This window comes from Neomonachus schauinslandi, chromosome 1, assembly GCF_002201575.2.
Source record: "Neomonachus schauinslandi chromosome 1, ASM220157v2, whole genome shotgun sequence".
In the NCBI taxonomy this organism is placed as follows: Eukaryota; Metazoa; Chordata; class Mammalia; order Carnivora; family Phocidae; genus Neomonachus; species Neomonachus schauinslandi.
The window spans coordinates 129,366,337-129,385,328 of NC_058403.1; the positions used below are offsets into that span (position 1 = coordinate 129,366,337).

The 18,992-nt window shown below is 44.0% G+C and overlaps 1 protein-coding gene across 1 annotated transcript in view; it reads left to right on the forward strand.

Annotated features, from left to right (window-relative positions):
* Positions 1–3,038, forward strand: part of GALNT15 (polypeptide N-acetylgalactosaminyltransferase 15) — a 46,268-nt gene extending 43,230 nt beyond the window's left edge. Inside the window, exons 9-10 of the mRNA XM_021678792.1 lie at positions 229–372; positions 2,639–3,038. Coding sequence (XP_021534467.1) covers positions 229–372; positions 2,639–2,782 — 288 coding nt within the window. The 3' untranslated portion in view covers positions 2,783–3,038. The remainder of the gene's footprint in view (positions 1–228; positions 373–2,638) is intronic.
* Positions 3,039–18,992: the final 15,954 nt, after the last annotated feature.

The window sequence follows — 18,992 nt, forward strand, 5'->3', positions numbered from 1 at the left end:
ATGGAGACACATGGCAGAACATATAAATATGAATGCAACAGCAGGTGGCATGTGGAGATTTCAGAGGCTAGGTCTAGTCTAGCATTGTATGTGTAGATTTGACTATGAGATATGGAATCTAAAGATTGGCCCTAGACCTCAACCCTATTGGGAGCTCTCCTTCCTTCATCTCCAGCTTCAAAGAAGATCTCCTTCTAGCTATACTAACAACAATTCCCCCTGTCCCAGCACCTGAAGCACACTAGCAGGAAGGAGATCCACTTTGGCAGCCCACAGCAACTGTGCTTTGATGTCAGGCAAGAGCAGGTGATTCTTCAGAAGTGCACGGAAGAAGGCCCTGCCATCCATCAACAACACTGGGACTTCCAAGAGGTAAGTAATCTGTTCAGGAAGCATTCAGCAGCTGGGACAGTGTCCCAGGGTCTTCCAAGAGCTCAAGTATTACCATACAGGCCAGTGCCCCTGCTGTTGAACTTGGTGACTTGGCATCAAGGCCTCAGGAGGAAGTAAAGCCAACCTTGCAGCAAAGTTGGACCGCCAGCATCTTGAAGTGTACTGATTTGCCACATCTCTGTAAAGCTCTGATGGTGATCATGGCAGAGAGAGGAGACAGTCCCTTTTTGAAGTTTATTAGCTCAGGTCACCAGGAAGACCATGGAGCATGTTACAGAAGTAGCCAACTACCTCAGTGATGTGGTTTTAGGAGCAATAGAAAGGCTCTTCCTTCCCTACTTGGTGACAAGTGAACCTAAGACTCGGGGGCTCACACATGCTCAAAGACATCTTGGAAACCAAGTTAAGGTCCTTTATGAATGATCGTAAAGGATCATTCTAACCAAGTCCTGTGGATAAGATACATTTTAAAATAATAAGGGAAAGATTAGTGAGTAAGATTCACCCAGTATAATTCAAGCATTAAAAACTAAGACTTTAGGGCGCCTGGGTGGCTCAGTTGGTTGGGTGACTGCCTTCGGCTCAGGTCATGATCCCGGAGTCCCTGGATCGAGTCCCGCATCGGGCTCCCTGCTCGCGGGGAGCCTGCTTCTCCCTCTGACCCTCCCCCCTCTCATGTGCTCTCTGTATCTCTCATTCTCTCTGTCTCAAATAAATAAATAAATAAATAAATAAACAAAACTAAGACTTTAAAATTTAAAGTATTATCGTTCAGCCATAAAAAGCAATGAAGTACTGTTCATAGTAGCACTATTTACAATAGCCAAGAGGTAGAAGCAAACCAAGCATTCAATGATGGATGAATGGATAAACAAAATGTGGTATATATATATATATATATATATATATAATGGAATACTATTCAGCCTTAAAAGGAAAGGAAATTCTGTCATGTGTTACAGCATGGATGAACCTGGAGGACATCACACTAAGTGAAATAAATGTGTCACAAAAGGACAAATACTGTACGATTCCACCTATATAAGGTATTTAAAGTAGTCTAATTCATAGAAACAGAAAGTAAAATAGTGGTTACCAGGGGCTGGGCTGGAGGGGAGAGTTGTTTAATAAGCAGAGTTTCAGTTTTGAAAGATGAAAAAGTTCTGAATATCTGTTTCACAACAATGTGAATATACTTAACACTACTTAACTTTACCCTTAAAAATGCTTAAGATGGTAATTTTATGTTATCTGTTTTACCACAATGAAAAGAAAAAAAAAAAAAGAAATTAGGTACTATTTGTGCTACAACATGGATGACCCTTGAAGATATCACACAAAGTGAAAGAAGCCAATCACAGAAAGCCATATCTTATATGATTTCATTTATAGGAAATGTCCGGAATAGACAAATCCATTAATCAGAAAGCAAATTAGTGATTTCCAGGAGCTAGAAGGAGGGAGGGACAGGAAGTGATTGTTAATGGATAGTGGGTTTCTTTTTACAGTGAGGGTTGCATACACCCTGTGAATGTATTAAAAGCCATCAAGTTGTATACTTTTAAAGAGTGAATATTATGGTATGTGAATCTTATCTCAAAAAATAAACAAATGGACATTATCAGCCTTGTTGGTGAAAATGTTTAGCTTTTCAAAAATAAATCAATGTTTTGTTGAAAAAGGGATGGCTAGATTCAATATTAAATCTGGTGGATTTTGAGCAGGAAGCAGCTATCATCCTCCAAACATGACTGACTTGGGCCCTCTGTGTATCTTTGAGCTTTTGTTCTCTACAGCAACCTGGCGGCAGAAGTACTAAATTGCAGGATTCACAGGGAGCAGAGATCAAACTAAATCTTTTTGAAAGCAAAAATGTACAAGTACAGTGATAACAGTGAATGTCACCAGTATGGTATAAAGACTGACCATGCTCTATACACTGGCATGCTACTAACCAGAACTCTCTAAGAAATAGCACAATTATACAATCTCAATAAAGATAATTTAATTAATGACCTCAAGTTTCCAAACAATATTTATATTTAGAGCTACCTGAGTTATATTTTATATTAACCAACATACTACAATTCCTTACCAGGCCAGTTCACACCACCTCTATAATTCTCATAATGATTAGCACAAAGCTTAGAAATATCCTTCTTTGCTTACTGATTGCAGGGAACTGACTGGTTTTCATTTCTTTTTCTTTTTTTTTTTTTCCTTTTCCTTTTTTTTCTCTTTTCAGAATGGAATGATTGTCCACCTTCTTTCTGGGAAATGCATGGAAGCTGTGGTGCAGGAAAACAGTAAAGATTTGTACTTGCGCCAGTGTGATGGAAAAGCCAGCCAGCTGTGGCGATTTGACAACGTCAGCAGTGTGGATAAATGATGAATGCCGGTGTCAGAGGGAAAAGAGAAGTTTAGTCATCACAGTTCAGCCCCAAGAGAACTAAAAGAGCATGTATATTGCATGAAGCAGATCCTTTTGTGTTTGTATTCCTGGTGATAGTAGAGAAGAAAGCTCCGTGAATGAATATAGAAAGTCTTTCCTTCTTGCACCTTTTTGCATTGACTTCTGGATGTTTTAGAAAAAGAAAAAAAAAGGGATTCATTGTCTCATTGTCTTCATCTCTGATAGATGGTCATTACGTAGTACAGAAGATTGTTTTGTTTTGTTTTTTTCCATTGAGCACTTGATAATTGCTTTTATTGCTGATAAAGGAAAGAGGTATGGACAGTCTCGGGCAACACCTCCAAGTATACATAAATCCAATTGATAAATTTTTTGCAAATGGCCCTACCGTGGATCATCTGTGTAGCCATCCATGAAAATTAAAGTGTGAAGAGGTTGTGAAGGCCTGAAATCTCCAAAACTTTGGATTAAGTTCATTAGGACAAATTCCATGTTCATTGGCTGAGCCATAGCTCGGAAGAAGGAAGAGAAGTCACTGAGCAAAGAGTTGGGTTGAAGAGAGATGAAGAGCTTTGACCCAATTTTCCAGCTCAACCTGGCAGCCGGCAAGAGCCAGCAGACCTGGAATAGGATGTTTTCATGTAAATGAGAATTTCCTCCATACTTTCTACCTCCATTCACCCTGCACTAGCCCTTCTCTACCTTGGATAACCCCAACCAGAATCTCATGCAATGTATTTCTCTTTAGTCGTTGCTATTGGAAGGGTCAGCTCAGACTGAGCGTTCCCAATAACAAAGTGTATACAGTTGAGAAACTCTGCTGATGCCTTGTTATAAGGTTTGCATTGACTGGATCAGAAAGAGCAACCTCCACAAAGAGGTAAGCCTCCCAGAAGGGAAATGTCTGCATTTGAGCCAAAATTCATATGAAAGGAACCAGAGTTGGGTATTAATGTCCATTAGGACTGATGTGGCCGTTTCTGAGCCTGGGATCCCCAAATGTGCCCACAGGTTGAATGTTCACAACTGGGGGAGGAACATGCTTCCACTAGAGCCAAGCCAGTGCTAGCAAGAGCTAAATGGCTCTCCTTGCTGTGCTGGCCTATCTAGTTCGGCCATAAGGAGCTGTTGAGTGGCGTTGGTTCTGCTGTTAAGAAGACACCATTTATGCCTATTTCTCCTCCAAGTGGAGTTCACTCTCCATATGGTCAGCTTAGAAACCTCCCTTCAAAGATACTGATCTCCTATGGGCTATCTCAGAATTCAATGTGTTTCAAATAAGAAAAACTAGGTAGGAAGTGAGGGCTTCTAAACAATGCCTATTATAATTATGTATTCTTTTTCCACCAGCTTAAGTCAATGGCCCACTGCATTTCTCCTTCCTCAGAATACACTCCAGACTTGTGCTGTCTATGGTAGCCATTAGCCGCATGTGGTTATTTGAATGTAAATTCATTAAAATTTTTTAAAAAATTGAAACTCAGTTCTTCAGTTGTACTGTTGACATTTCTACTGCTTAATAGCTGCCCATGCCTAGTGGCTACTGTATTGGAGAGCACAGATATAGAACATTCTATCACTGCAAATAGTTCTATTGGACAGTGTTGATCTGGTTAGATTCATCATCCCATTGAGAGAAGAGATTTTAGCCACTGTCTTCTTCCTTCAGACATGTCTGTATTTAAAACAAATTCCCCTAACATCCTGAGGCTGAGATGGAGCTAAAAATTCTCAGATGGCAACCTTGTAAATGGTATTAATAGTTGCAAACTAAAATTAAACAAGACTTCTATTTTTTTAAATGAACTTAATTATTGGCATTGTGAGTATTTGAAGTTGCTGGAATAAATTAATATAATTAAATAAAAGGCTGAATTCAATTGTGTAAGTTGTGTTTGACAGTAATTAACAAAAGGACCCAGATGGCTTATTGCTTAATTGGTTGAACAAAGAAAGAATGTGGGGTTCCTTGCTTCTTTAACCATCCCCATGATTTATTACTTTATTATAGAAATGGCTGTCAACTCAGTCCCTAGCTGGTACTTACAGATCCTTAATTTAAACAAAACAGATGTCTCCATTTAGTTCTAAACGAAATTCAACCTTCTCCTCATAGTGTAACCAAGTGTTCAAATTCTGTTCTCTATGGACTCTGCTTTGATTTTATCCACAATGATCGTTTTAAAAGTAGAGAAACCTGGCAGTTGAAAGATTTGATTCCCAAGAGTTTGATCTTCACTTTTATGATTGGACTTTATTGTTCAGAAGTAGAGGCAAGAGATAGATGGAACATCTTGATAGTATTTAGGTTGCTGGTTCTAGTTTGTTCTTGAGGTCTTGCTAGATCCTTGTCCTCAGAGTCCATGAGACATCCCATAATATTTTGGTTTAATCCAGTGCTCCTCAAATTTCACTGTATTCACAGATCATAAGGGGATTGTGTTAAGATGCACAGTCTAATTTGGTAGGTCTGGGGTGGGACCTGAGATTCTGCATTCCTAATGAGCTCCCAGGGGATGCTTGATGCTGGTCTGTGGACCACTCTTTGAGCAGCAAACATTTAAACTATTCCAGCAGTCTTCTGTTGTTACTTGGAACTAGGAGACTGCCCACTGGACCAGTTCTTGGACTACCTCTGTTTGAATCCACATGGCTGGATGGTTTGATCCTGTATGATGTAGGAGAACACACCTTGTTCAGTGTAATTCCTTTTCCTCTCTTCCATCAACTCTTTTCCTCTTTCTCATTCTGTCTACTAGTTCTACTCTTTTGACCAGGAGAGTTCTTTACCTTTTTTGTTGTTTTTGCCGTTTGGCCTATGGTTATGTTGTGATCTCCTCACTTTTCTTATCTTGTCCTCAGCTTCCCTCTTTTTCTCATTTCTGATCAAAGCTGCTTTTCCAGCATCCATGGTCTTGTGACAGCTTTTCCCTCACTCTCCCTTTCCTCCCTCGGGCCCTCTATGCCCTTCCATCACCAAATCCAACTGAACAATTTTGATGGAGTTAACACCATCTGTTTCTCCAAAGGATTTTTGGAGCACTGAGCACATCAATTAATTGCTGGATTTTTTAGTTCTTCTCAGCCTTAGCTTCTCTCCTAGAAGAATCCAGAGTACGAAGGAGTAGAAATGCCATTTCACATGGACATGAGATGGTTGGGCTACTAAAGGTGCTGCTGCTGGTCATGGGAATACAGCCCTTGTCTTGAGGAGGCAGCTGGGGTCTGGCAGGCAGGTAGCCCTAAATAGAGGACCTACAGAGAGGAAGCTGTAGGGGACCCTTGGGAGATGGGCCAGGACCCATGACCTCTGAAAATAGCCACATCTAATAGCTAGACATAAGATTAGATGATCAGAAAACAAATCCTGCCAAAGCCCAAAATTTGATTCTCTCAATCCTTAAGTCACACAATAAGAGTAAAGCACAACTAAGAAGGAGATGCCAAATTCACCCTTTCACATTGGAGTCTCTGCTAGTGACACAGAGTATTCTAGCCCCATCCATCTCCCTCTGGTCGTACAGCTTCAGGGAGCTCCTGAAGAACTTCCAACTGTCAGTATCTGCATTTCTTTGCCTAATGGTTTTTCTTAAAGCCGAAGAAGGCTACTTTATGATGTGGGGTAGGCCAGAAATTCACCCCCTCAAGGAGCAGCCCTCAGTCAATGACTGCCGAGAGTATAGATACCTCAGTTCCCTCACTGCTCCAGCAGGATCAGGCTGAGGTGCAAATTCCACACCATTTTCCGGGGCCTACTGTGGGATTACATTCTAATCATCCACAGTGCTGGCTGGCTTGATAATACATCTTTAATTGGCTACATTCCCTTCCCACCCCCCCTTACTGGTGCTTCCCAAACTCACCTTCCAGGTAAACCGCTTACACTCAGATCATTATTTCAGTGTCTCCTAATGGGAAACCCACCTTCAGATACATGGCCTGGCCCTCCAAAAGCTTCCACCTATGGGAGTTATTCTGCTGGTCAAATGCCACTCTTGATCAGTAGTCCTACCCCATGGACCAGATGCCCCACTCCCCTGCGCTGAACTTATTCCACTGAACTGCAAGACCAGAGTATGAACCTCTAGGCAGCTGTGTCTCAAGAAGGAAGAGACTGAGGAAGGAGCAACATGCATAGTCCTTACCCCAAATATATCAATAATATTAGACATCCTTTCTCCCTGGGGAAGAATGAGTGAGGGGTTAGAGAGAGGCCATAAGTATTCCACAAACTGATATCTCTCCTTGTAGAAACCTGAAGCCTAGGGAAGCCTAGGTTCCCCCTGAATCTCTCTCTCGCTCACATACACACATGCACAGAATGTTTCCCTTTCTAGTTATTGTCCAATAACTGGTACATACAGGTGTAAGAGGATGTGCAGGTATACCATGTAAGTTAGGAGTGGAGAACATGATTGTTCTCCATGATCAAGTGAGGGGGATTCAGATATAAGGTGGGTATTGAGGAAGAGATGGGCCAGACAATATGGTTAAGTCCTAAAGAGCAAGATGATCCTGGAGGCCATTCCAGTGGGGGCAGGAGGGGTTGCCAGAGGGATTTTCAGAGATAGGTGACTAGTCCTCACTACAAAGGTGTTTCTTTATTTTCACCCAAAACTTTTGGCCACGACTTACATGCTGACTTGTGTGCTGTGTTGGAGGGTGGAAATCAAGGAAGAGGGCTGAGCTCCCTGTCCAGGACAGAGAGGGAAGAGAAAGCCTTTGCAGTTTGGGTAGATACCAGTGTGACTAGGCATTCAGGGGAAGCAGGGTAACATTGGTGTAGAGAAGAACTGACACTTGCTGCCACATCATGTCAATAAGGATAAATTCAATGAGGCAAGATCATATGTTAAAAATATATTAAACTATGGAGTAGAGCAGGGGTCAGCAAACTTTTTCTATACAGGGCGAGACAGTACATATTTTTGGCGTTGTGGGTCCTATGGTCTCTGTCACAACTACACACATCTGCCACTGTAACACAAAAGCAGCCATGGACAATAATAAACAAATGAGTATGGCTGGGTTCCAATCAAACTTTATTTTCAAAAACAGAGTTGGCCCACAACCCTAGTTTGCCACCCCCACAAGTAGAGTTTTTGACCCAGCTGCAGAAGGAGATAAATTACAGATTTTAAAAAACAGAAAAACATTACCAAAGAAATTGTGAGTAAGAATGCTTGAAAAATATAAAAGTAAAGTATTTCTGTATACTATAAATAACAAAAAAGCAAAGAAAAACAAAACAATATATAGCATGTTCTCATGCTACATGGGGAAACAATATATAGCCTGTTCCCAGTGTAAGCAGACTTCAATCCTTTTTAGAAAGAAATAGGAATAAACAAATAAATCTCTTTTTCTTGATCAAAATATAAAACATTGACCCTCAACCCATAGCTTTCTTTCCTTTGGGGACATACAGATTCCAGAGGCCTTTGTTGTCACTGGAGTTAGGCAGAACAAGCCTCCTTAGTGAGACCGCAGGCTGCAGTAAGAACAGCAACGTGGGAGGGAGGGTTGCTAAGAAGGATTTTAGTCAAGCTGGTGGGATTAAATTGTGCTAACAGATAAAATTTGTCACTGTGGTTTTCGTTACTGTGGTGAAGACACTCACAAAGGGCAACACACACACACTCCCTCCCTTTCCTGCCACAGTTCTCTTGCGACTGGGATTTGAAGACAATCAGACACCAGCTCTTATGTGGGCAAAAGCAATAACCCCTGTGTATTTATATAAACTCTCATCCCTGACATCCAAGTTCACCAGGCTTCAAAACACAAACAGCAAAAAGTCAAGTGGAGCAAAGGGATTTCCAAAAGCTTGGCTTGAGACCGGGGGTGTACCAGGCCAACAAACCTCACTCCTTGTGCTCCTAAGCCAGGCCAGGCCCATAAGACATGCTTAAAGGCCAGACCCAGGGGTGCCTTCTGCCTGTTATAATTGATGTTTGGGGCTGCTGGCCCATCATGCCCCTTCAAGCGTCAATGTTGGCACATCCAAGGCTGGCTCCAATTAAAAAAAAAAAGCCTGGGGTGCCTTCCCCTCCCCACGGACTTCTTCTCCCCCTGACGGACAGGGTCAGAGCTGTCCAACCCCATCTCTACCTTGCAAACTATTGCTCTACTCTCTGCTCAGTCGATCCCACCTGTCATTGCCCAGTGAGCCTTCACCATGCACAAGGGACAGATAGCTCCATAGCTCAGGTTATCCAGATGGAAGCCACAGTTGAGGCCTGTTGACTTCTATTTTGGAGCAATCCTGTTTTTTCCCCCATGTTGGTCAGATGCTTAAAGTAATGGAAGGATGAAAAGCCCCTGTTCTTACTATTCATTGGGAACATCATTTTCTTCTTCAGTCAACTCTTTGAGAATGTCCTTGACCACTCTCCAAAGGAGGCCTTCACACATAGCTCTAGGAGGTGGGTTGGTTTTCATGGTGGCAGAGCCACCACTGTCTCCCTAAGATTACAGCTCTGTGCCCCACAATGACAACCCTTAACGTGTTTGTTTGGGCAATGGCCCTCCCAGCTGGTCAGGTAGGTCTCCCGCACCTTTCTCCAAGCCATCTGCCACTTCCTTGCATAGCTTCCCTACCCAGCTGGCCCTAACCCTGCAGGTGGAATCCTGATGGAAACATGAAACAAGTTGCCTTAAGATGATTCCCGTCCTATGTTGTTATTCAGTAGGGCTTATGGTGGAATTATATGCCAGACTAAGCAATAGGCATTTTTTTAAAGCAAAGAGCCACTATCCATACTTCTTTGTTTCCCCCCCTTACCATTACCACAGGGCAGGATTCTTGACTCCATGGATTATATTATGGAGAAGGAAAATCCAGGAGTTGGGATACAGAAGAATGAAATTTCAAGAGTTGGGAGAAAAATCAGGTATAAAAAACTCTGGATACCAAATGGGCAATAGGCAGTAAGACCTCTGTGAACAAATATATGTACCCATCATCAGAAATAATGGTAATAATAAAAAAAGAAGAAGAAGAGAGCAGGAGGGGAAGAATGAAGGGGGGAAATCGGAGGGGGAGATGAACCATGAGAGACTATGGACTCTGAGAAACAAACTGAGGGTTCTAGCGGGGAGGGGCGTGGGGGGATGGGTTAACCTGGTGATGGGTATTAAGGAGGGCACGTTCTACATGGAGCACTGGATGTTATACGCAAACAATGAATCATGGAACACTACATCAAAAACTAATGATGTAATGTATGGTGATTAACATAACATAATAAAAAAAGAAATAATGGTAATAACCACAAATGTTAAGCCTGTGCTAAGCTCTTTATTTGCATTATTTCTTCCTATATTTAAAATAGGCCAATGATGTAGGTACCATTATTATCCTATTTTACATTATCCCATTCTATAGTTGAGAAAAGTGAGGCTTACATAGATAATTTTCCCAAGGCCGTACAACTAGAAAGTGATGTAACTGGACACAAAAGACTTTGCTATTGACCTACACATTTTACTGCCTCCCAGTATTTGTAAGTAAAGAAAATAAAGTAAAGCAGTGACCTTCCAAATGGAGGGAGGTGAAAATAAGGGCCAAAGTGTTTTGGGACCTGCCAAAATTAGATGTTTCAGTCTGGATGAGTACAGGTGCAAGTAACCCAATAACCAACCCCCTGGGGGCTGAAGAAATAAAGATCTTTGGTCATCTCGCATGCCCAATCCAAAGGTAGTCAGTTCCGTACTTGGTGCAATGACTCACAGACATCATCTAGGACCCAGGCTCTTCTTAACCTTCCATTTACCATTCCCCATGGCTTTTGATTCTGATATTTATCTCTTTGTCATTACAAGATGGCCACCACACACCAAACACCACAACACCAAACATCCTTGCCCCAATATCCCAAATAGGAACGAAGAGAGGCAGCAGAAGGAACGTCTTTATTTCTATTCTTTGTTTCTAACTCTCTAACGTCTTTATTTCTATTCTTCCCCAGAGTCCCCCCGCTTCCCAGTGGACTTCTCCTTCTGTCTCATTGGTCAGAACTGTGACACATGGTCACCTTTGGCAGCACAGGAGGCGGGAAAACGACCAGGAGGGTATCTCAGCAAAGTGGGAACAGGCCAGGCACAGTGCCACCTGGAACCTAACTGGGGTCTGCAAGCAGAGAAGATGGGAAGTTGCTTGATGCATAGCCAGTAACAGTGTCTGTATTTGGGGGATGACTCCTCTCTCAAGCAAGAGTGGGTTCTGTTTCTTTTCTTTCTTTCTTTTTTATCATTAGGAGATGAAAATGACAGGACGCTGAGACAAAGACCTATAAAGTTCTGTGCTCCCAACCCCAAGGTATTATCCGATCAACTCTTGCCCCCTGCCCAAAGTAGGAATCTTCAATTTCCCCAGACCCAGCTCAGTTTACTCATGCTGGGGTATGAGGAAGGCATAAGGGTGCCTACCATCTGGATATTACCCTTCACCATCACAATTGGTCAGACATTCTACGAAGCAGAAGTGTTTCGATCTCTTTTATGACACACCTTTTTGAAAAAAACTGTGGCCCCAAAGTACCATCCAAAAAAGCCCTTTTCCTTTATTTCTGTCTCCGAGAGTCAGGTTTCTGTTTGCTTTTTAAAAGAAACATCAAAAGCAAGTAAGCATGGCTTATAAAAATGAGGGGGATCTTCCCATGGGACTCATTGTGGTTTTCTTCCTTTATTGCATATCATATGGGAGTATATGATACAGGAAATGCTTGGGAATTTTGCTTAAAACGAGTTACAGCCTGTGAACCCCATCTGTTTCCCACGAGCAGGAAGTCTATTATGTGATCATGTCAAGGGGCCTCTGGATTTTCTCAAGGCTTTTCCATAAGGCAGGGGCTTAACACAAAATCCCCCAACCCTTTGGTTCTAATCTTCTCCCTCTTAATCCAGTCAGTAACCACAGAAGGTAAGAGCATCTGGCTGATACCCATGAGTGCTGAGTTGGAAAAGTTCAAATCTTTCTGTGCTCTGAAAGCAAAGCAATGCAGTGAAAAGCCCAGAAATTTCAATGGCTTGGCTTTAGGTTTACAAAGCACAAAGTTAAGAGTCTGAGTGATATGTTTACTACTATAAACCCAGATTATAATGTTCTTTCCGGAGTGAATTCTAGACATTTAGGGTCACTTTCCAAACTAAAAAACTACAGATATTCCTTGAATATCTACTATGTACCAAGAACATTTCCAGGTCCTTGTCCCATGTGTTTTCTGAACTGTTAGCTCTGATGATCTTGATGAGTCATCCATGAATCAGAAAAATTACAAAATATCATCTTCACTGCATATTATGTCAGAACAGACTCAGAGCTGGATATGTACTCTTCAGTTTCTGGGAAGGCAGGGATATTTCAAAAACAATTCCAGGAAAGGAAGCAAATGTGCCTTTTGATACATTTGCCAAGTGGAAGACAAAATAGACCTAAATTTGTAAATAACAATTATTTTTCCAAACTTGTTATGAAGATATGCCCAGCATTCAGAGATCCTTAAAATATAATCCAGCTGTGTTAAGATCATTTCCAGGTATTTTTCCAGCTTTGACTCCTCTGGAGCCTCAGACCCACTCATTCAAGCACCTTCAATTGACGCTAGAGCCCAAGTGATGTAGCTTAAGGGCTCTCCTGCCGGAAAATCCTTCCATGGCTCCCCATCACCTTCAAAACAATGCCCTGCCTTCCCAACACAACCTGCCCACAAGATCCTTCCTAGCCTGGCCCTGACCCTCTGGACTCACTGTACCATCTCTTAACACATAGTCCCCAATACAACACTTACTTGTCTCTACTTTTCCACACTGTTCCCTCTGCCCAGAGCGTCCTTCTCTCCTTTCATCAGCTTGTTCTTGTCCATCATGCAAGACTTGTTCATCCATCATTCCTCCAAACTCCCAGGCTGGGCTCAGTGCGCCTCTTCTGGGCTGCTGTGTACGTGGCTCTGCCTAAACACAGACCACTCTGTATTACAATAACCACACATGTTTCCTCCACTAGACTCATCACATTTTGCACATCTTTTTGCCCAGAGTCCTCCGCACACTTTCTGACTTTTGTTAGATACATAACACATGTTTATTGAACCTGAACTGAAGTGGTAATGGCATCTTCTGTGTGTGTGTGCCCAGAGTCAGGTGGAGTAAAAGCAAGAGAAGAAAAGTTGTAGAACTTAAATGCAGTCACCCAAGAGCTCTTATGTGAGGTCAAACTTCAGAGGATTTTGTCTTGATCACTTTTCAGTGTTCCAGAGTCTATGGACTAGGAGACAAAGATGCTCAATAAGTGGGGAAAATATTTTCTTCAAAGAATGCACAAGGCTAGTTTACTGAGATTAAAAGGAATCTTTTTGCAAAGTAGAATCGTCTTTTTTTTTTTTCCCAAATAGTGCACAAAAGAACACAAATCAGGAAAGCCAAGAGCGTGCTGACTAGAAATGGACTGAGCACAACTCATTGTTCTAACCTAGGAGACTAAGGAGAAAACTTCAAAGGGCCTGGAAGTGGTAGACAGGAAAGATAGCAGTGCTGAGGGTGGGAAGTAAGCACCCACCTCCCCAACGGAAGGCTTGGCATTCTACCTGGAGTCTGTGGGTTTCAGAGCAAACCAGGGAGGTGGGATCCTCCTGCAAAGCCGCAGATGTGCCCTGCCCTTGACAGCCCCCCTGACTGCAGTGTGGGGTGGGCACTGGCCTAGCGCCCTTTCCAAGGCACATATCAGCATCTACCCCCACACTGTTCTCCCAGGTCTGCTGGCCTCCACCTAGGCATGTCCGATCTCTCAGACCATGAGGTGGGGGCTTGTATAGAAGTTCCACTCTGGCTCCTCAGAGCTTCAGGATATGGGGGTATACCCTCACTTCCCCTCAGAACCTAGGCTTTCACAACACTCTCAAACCTTTTCTTTGAATTTTTGTTTTTCCCCTGAGGCAGTAAATGCTACAGACCAGGTGAGGCCTGGGCGTCCATATTTTTAAAAGATCTCTAGATGATTCTGACATGTAGCCAGGTTCAGGGGTTTCTGATGTCCTTGAAATGTACTCTTATCAGGTAACTGCCTTTCAACAATTGCAGGCGCCAGAACAAAACTAAACTTTATATTCTTCACAACATAAAGGAAAACTGGGGGGGCGGGATCATTCGGGGTATGTTGGTTTACAAGCAAAAGGAGACCTGACCCAAACTGGTTTAAGCAAAAGGAAGAAATAATAAACTCAGGTAATTGGCAAGTCTGGGATAGTTTACCTGCAGGTCTGGCTTGATCCAGAACTCAAAAGGGATCACAAGGATCCATCACTTGCTCTGGTTTCCCCTCTGGCTTAGCTTTATTACCTGGTTCCCCAAGATGGCCCCCTGATGGCTTTAAACTCCTCTTTTGGCCGCAATCATTCCAGACCTCACACCCTCCTCACTACACTGCTCTAGTGCTCTATTGTTGTGTAACAAATTATCCCTAAGCTTAACGGCTTAAAACTGTTTTTATTATAGCTCACAATTTTGTGGGTGAGGTGTTTGGGAATGGCTCAACTGGTCAGTTCCTCTGCTTCATGTGGCTCCGACTGGTGTCACTTGGTGGCATTTGACTGTGGCTGGTCTACTCTAGAGGGCCCAAAAGAATTGCACTCCCATGCTGGGCCCTTCAGCAAGGGTGGCTGGCAGGCTAGGATCAGCTGGGCGCTCCCCTCTCCATGTGGTCTCAGGGCCTCTGGCATGGTCTCTGCAGCAGGTCTCTTACACAGTCGCTCAGCACACCCAGAGACCAACACGGAAGCTGCCAGTCCTCTTAAAAGTCAGACCTGGAATGGATATGGGACCCCTTCCCCTGTTCTCCATTGCTCAGAGCAGTCACACATCATCTCAGATTCAAGAGGAGGGGGAAACAAACCCCACCTATCAAAGGGAAGAGTAACAAAAAATGTATGGGCATCTTTAAACCACCGCCCCTACAGGCCCAGTGGCAAAGACCGAGTCTATGTCCCAGAAACCTCAGAAAAAGCTCTGAGGTTCACTGTGATTAAACTGGCTCGAGGAATGCACCTGCCCCTGACCCAATCTCTGTGAAATTTTGATTGGGAGCTTGGGAAATTTTGATTGGAGCTGGGGGCTAGAAACAATCCCAGCCAATATTATGGCTAAGAAATCCTATAGGGGGGGAATGGTGGTGGGGGGGGTCCTGGGCAGGGATGTTAGTTTGGGGTAATCTAAGGAGCAGACCTGAATAAGGTCTTGGATGCAGATGCTTTATTTAGGAGGTAACTCCAGGGAGCAAGAGTGAGGGAGTAGTGGGAGTGAGACAAGGAGGGAAGAAAAGCCAATATAAGAATGTTGTGAGCATTGAGGCTTGCTTCTTCCTACTCTGGGACATTTTTCCACCAGTTCCCTCCCCTTGGGTTGGAGGCTGCCCCTGGAGACATCTCCAATGCACCTTGCAAACTGCACTTGCAGAAGCAAAGCAGGATCCCAAGGCTTCAGAGAAGACCCCAAGGCAGAAAAGTGGGAAGACATGGGCTTACACCTTCATATGGCGTAAGATGAGTCTAGCCTGTATGGAAATGTGTTCTCAGAGCTGATGCTGAAATCCAAAGAGGGCCAAGGATGTGACTCTAGGCACCAAAAACACCTGCCACACGAGCCAACCAACCAATGTCTCCTGCAGGCTCAGAGCCCAAATCACCTTGCCAGATAGTTTTGGGGAGCGCTCCTGCATTGGATGTGGCAGGTATCCACGGGGCCCCTCCCGTGCAGCGGATCAGCACAGGCCATCTTCCCTTTGGGCCTGTCAGCAGCTTTAGTCAATACCACCAGAACACACCTGCGGCCAATCCAAGTCGGGGTCTTTGGCACTTGTTGCAACGAGAGACACCACATACCATGAAGAACCATGTAGGAGGCTGTTGAAAGAGGCTTATGAGATCAGAGCTCGGGTTGGGTGATTTGGGGAAGAGTTCCAGAAAGTATGGTCTTGCTCTAGACTGGAGGCTGTCAGAAAATGGGGCAATTTTATGGTTGGACATCTTAATAATTTTATATAGAAGGCAATGGGAGGAATAGAGTGGGGCTAAAGCTGTGGTTGATCAACAACCATTTGTGTGTTCCAGCGAGAGAAGGCTATTGGGTCATTTTTGTAGTTTGCTCAGTGTTCTTGCTTTTGTCTTTGCTCACCCATGATGACAGCTTGGCCTTATTCTGCTTCACTTCATCGTGGTCACAGAGTGAACTTGTCCAATGCTGGTGTTCGTGAAATTGTGTGTTAAGCAGGGAGGGAACTCTGCAGCCCAGGTGTGGGTCCCAGCTTAGTGGCTGCTGTCTTTTTCCTTCTTGGGCCTCATATGATACAGGCTCTGCCCTTGTGAGTGACAGGTTCCCTCGTTAGCCCAGCTGCATGGCTCTAAGCAAAATCAACTCATGAAGTGCAAGGAGCAGAAGAATAGGCACAGATCAGGAGGGCTCTTCTGTCTCTCGAAAAACTCTAAGTGTGGCTGGAGACATATGAGTAGATTCTCTCTATCTCCTCAGTGACTCACAACCCCAGTATTCACGGCCCAACCTCGGAAACTGGCAGGGCTCACCGATTCATTTCCTGCCATTTGTTTGCACGTGACAAAGCGTGATGGCGATGGCTCAGATAACCTTCCAGCCCCAAAATACTTCAATCAAATGGAGCCAGGCTTTCAGGGGGGAAAGTGACAGGCATTCCATATGTTGCAGACTCTGCGGCTGGCTGCAACCATCACAGAAGAACTTTACATGGGACTTGGAGCCTGTAGAACAGTTCCTGAAGCAGGGTTTGTGCCTAACCACTATGGTGACCAATGCCTACAGTGGCCCAGGCTGGAGGACAGTCAGGCATTTTAATGCCGTTGGACAAATCAAAGGTTTAAGGAAGTCAGCACAGTTGGGGTACACGGTAGAGAAAATTACGAGTTCCAAAGGAGGTTCATACTCCTTAGTCCCCAAATCAGCCTCACCTTTGCCACTTAAAGAAGGATCTCATCAGAATTTCTGGAAGCCCAACATTTCCTCGCCGTATTTAAGACTGGGATTATGCACAGAGGCTAGTATTCTGGATATAAGCCAGAGAAGACCTCATCTGGCTAGCAGCCCCTCACCCAACCTGGGGTTATACAACTTACTATGACTACAAAGCTCAGTAAGGCACCAGCGGAGACAGCTCCGGTGCCTGCAGCACATGCCGTCAGGCCACTTCTGCTTCCAGCCACAGCTCCTGGACGGCTCTGTGCGGCCCTGATTCCCTTAGCCCCATGCTAAGGGTCTTCTCTGAAAACAGAGGTGTTCACAGAGCCAGGGAGCAAGCATCTTGGCTTGCTAAGAAAGTTACCACTCCCAAGGCAACTCTTAATCACCGTGGGGCTGGAAACCCGTGCAAGGAAGCTCCTGTCTCCGTTGTTTAGCTGGATAATTCTAAGACGCATTCTGTATACTTCTCGGAAGGGTCTAGCAGAATCAAGCTGCAACTTTGAGAATGTGCCCTTATATTGGCTTTTCCTTCTCCCCCAACTCACTTCCTCACTCCCACAGTCCTACTTCCCAGGCTCATCTCCCACATCAACCACCTGCACCCAATCCTTGCCCCAGGCTCTGCTTTCAGAAGAATCCAAATGAAAACACACATGAACACAGTCTTCCTTTATTACATCAGCTTTCCAGGCTAACCCATTCCTTCTCCTAGTACATTCTTTCTCCAACTTAGGGCTGCAGAATTAGAACAGGGCTCAGACATCCAGATGCCTCTGAGAATCCTGCCACGGACTCTAGGCCCCACTATAGGGCTGGTCCTGCATCCTAACATAATCAAGAAGTTCTTTTCAGTTTTCTTTGATGGGTCAGCCTTTCTAAGAGGCACCTTTTGGTAGGATGTGGCAGACATGCCCTTAAGTGAGCTTAGTCCTACAGAGGCAGGGAGATTAAGAGGAAATACTGAAGTATCTCATATAATTGAAGGAAGGGCTGGACAACCCAGAGTAGCATGACACAGCTTCTTTACATGGAGAAGAAGGTGACCCCAAACAGCTCAGGAGGCCCATATTAAAGAAGACAAATGAATCTACAAATACAGTAATGTGAATGGGTTTCTGTAAGCTCCAGGAAGAAGCTTTGTCACTGCTGTTCACTGATTAATTCAAGTACCTAAAACATATCTTCAGTATGGGATACGGTTAATAGATATTTGTTGAATGGATGAATCAATGAATGAATGAAGGAAGGAGGAGAAGGTGAGAAAGACAGGAGGGAGGTGAAGGAAAGAAGTTTGGGGAGGAAATGAGGATGAAATTTTCTAGTCCCCAGCTTTGGACAGTCCCCGCTCTTTCCAGGGGTCATGACGGGTGATACTGTCCCATCATTCCTCTGCTCAGAAGGCTGCTGTGGCTCCCCATTGCCTAGGACAAAAACCCCACCCGCTTAATGTTCCATGCAATTCACCCACAGCCCAGCCCCAACCACCTCTCTCTCACACACCCTCCACTCAGGGCACACTGGCCCACGAACCCCGTCCTGAGAGAGCTGGCCTGAGCCAGCATCACTGGCTGCTGATTTTCATCATCCCAAGTTTACAGAGGGAGAAACTGGCTTGCCCAAGGTCACAAAACTAACAAAGGATTCAAATTCAGAAGCACCAGATCTCAATGCCCTTGTCTTCGGTGTGGCGCTGCGGCAGCCCTGACAGGTGAACGTGCGCCACCTACTGGCACAATTAGAATAGGCACCAGGTCAGCGCGCATCACACTGTTACAGCCACAATCTACAAGCCCCTAAAAGGTTTGTGAAACCTGGAAAAACAAATGGGCTCGTCTGTGTCCCACCCTCACCTCAACACCATGACCAAAAAAAGTCAACGAAAGCTAATGCCACCATAATGCAAAAGAAGAATAAATAGTGCTGGGAGATTTCAGGGAAGTTCAAAACCCCTGGGCTGCTGGGCATGTCTTGGGGTGAAGTGATTCAGAGAGAGGAAAACTCCTATTTCCTTTTAAACATCACCACACTTTTGAGTAGTTCAAAGCAGTTCAGCCACTGAAGATTTCAGCTACCATTTTATTTGTTCATTTTTCTTTTCTTTGCTTTTCTTCCCTTTCCCTTCTTTCTTTGCTTTTCTTCCCTTCCCTTTCTTTCTTTTTCTTTCTTTCTTTCTTTCTTTCTTTCTTTCTTTCTTTCTTTCTTT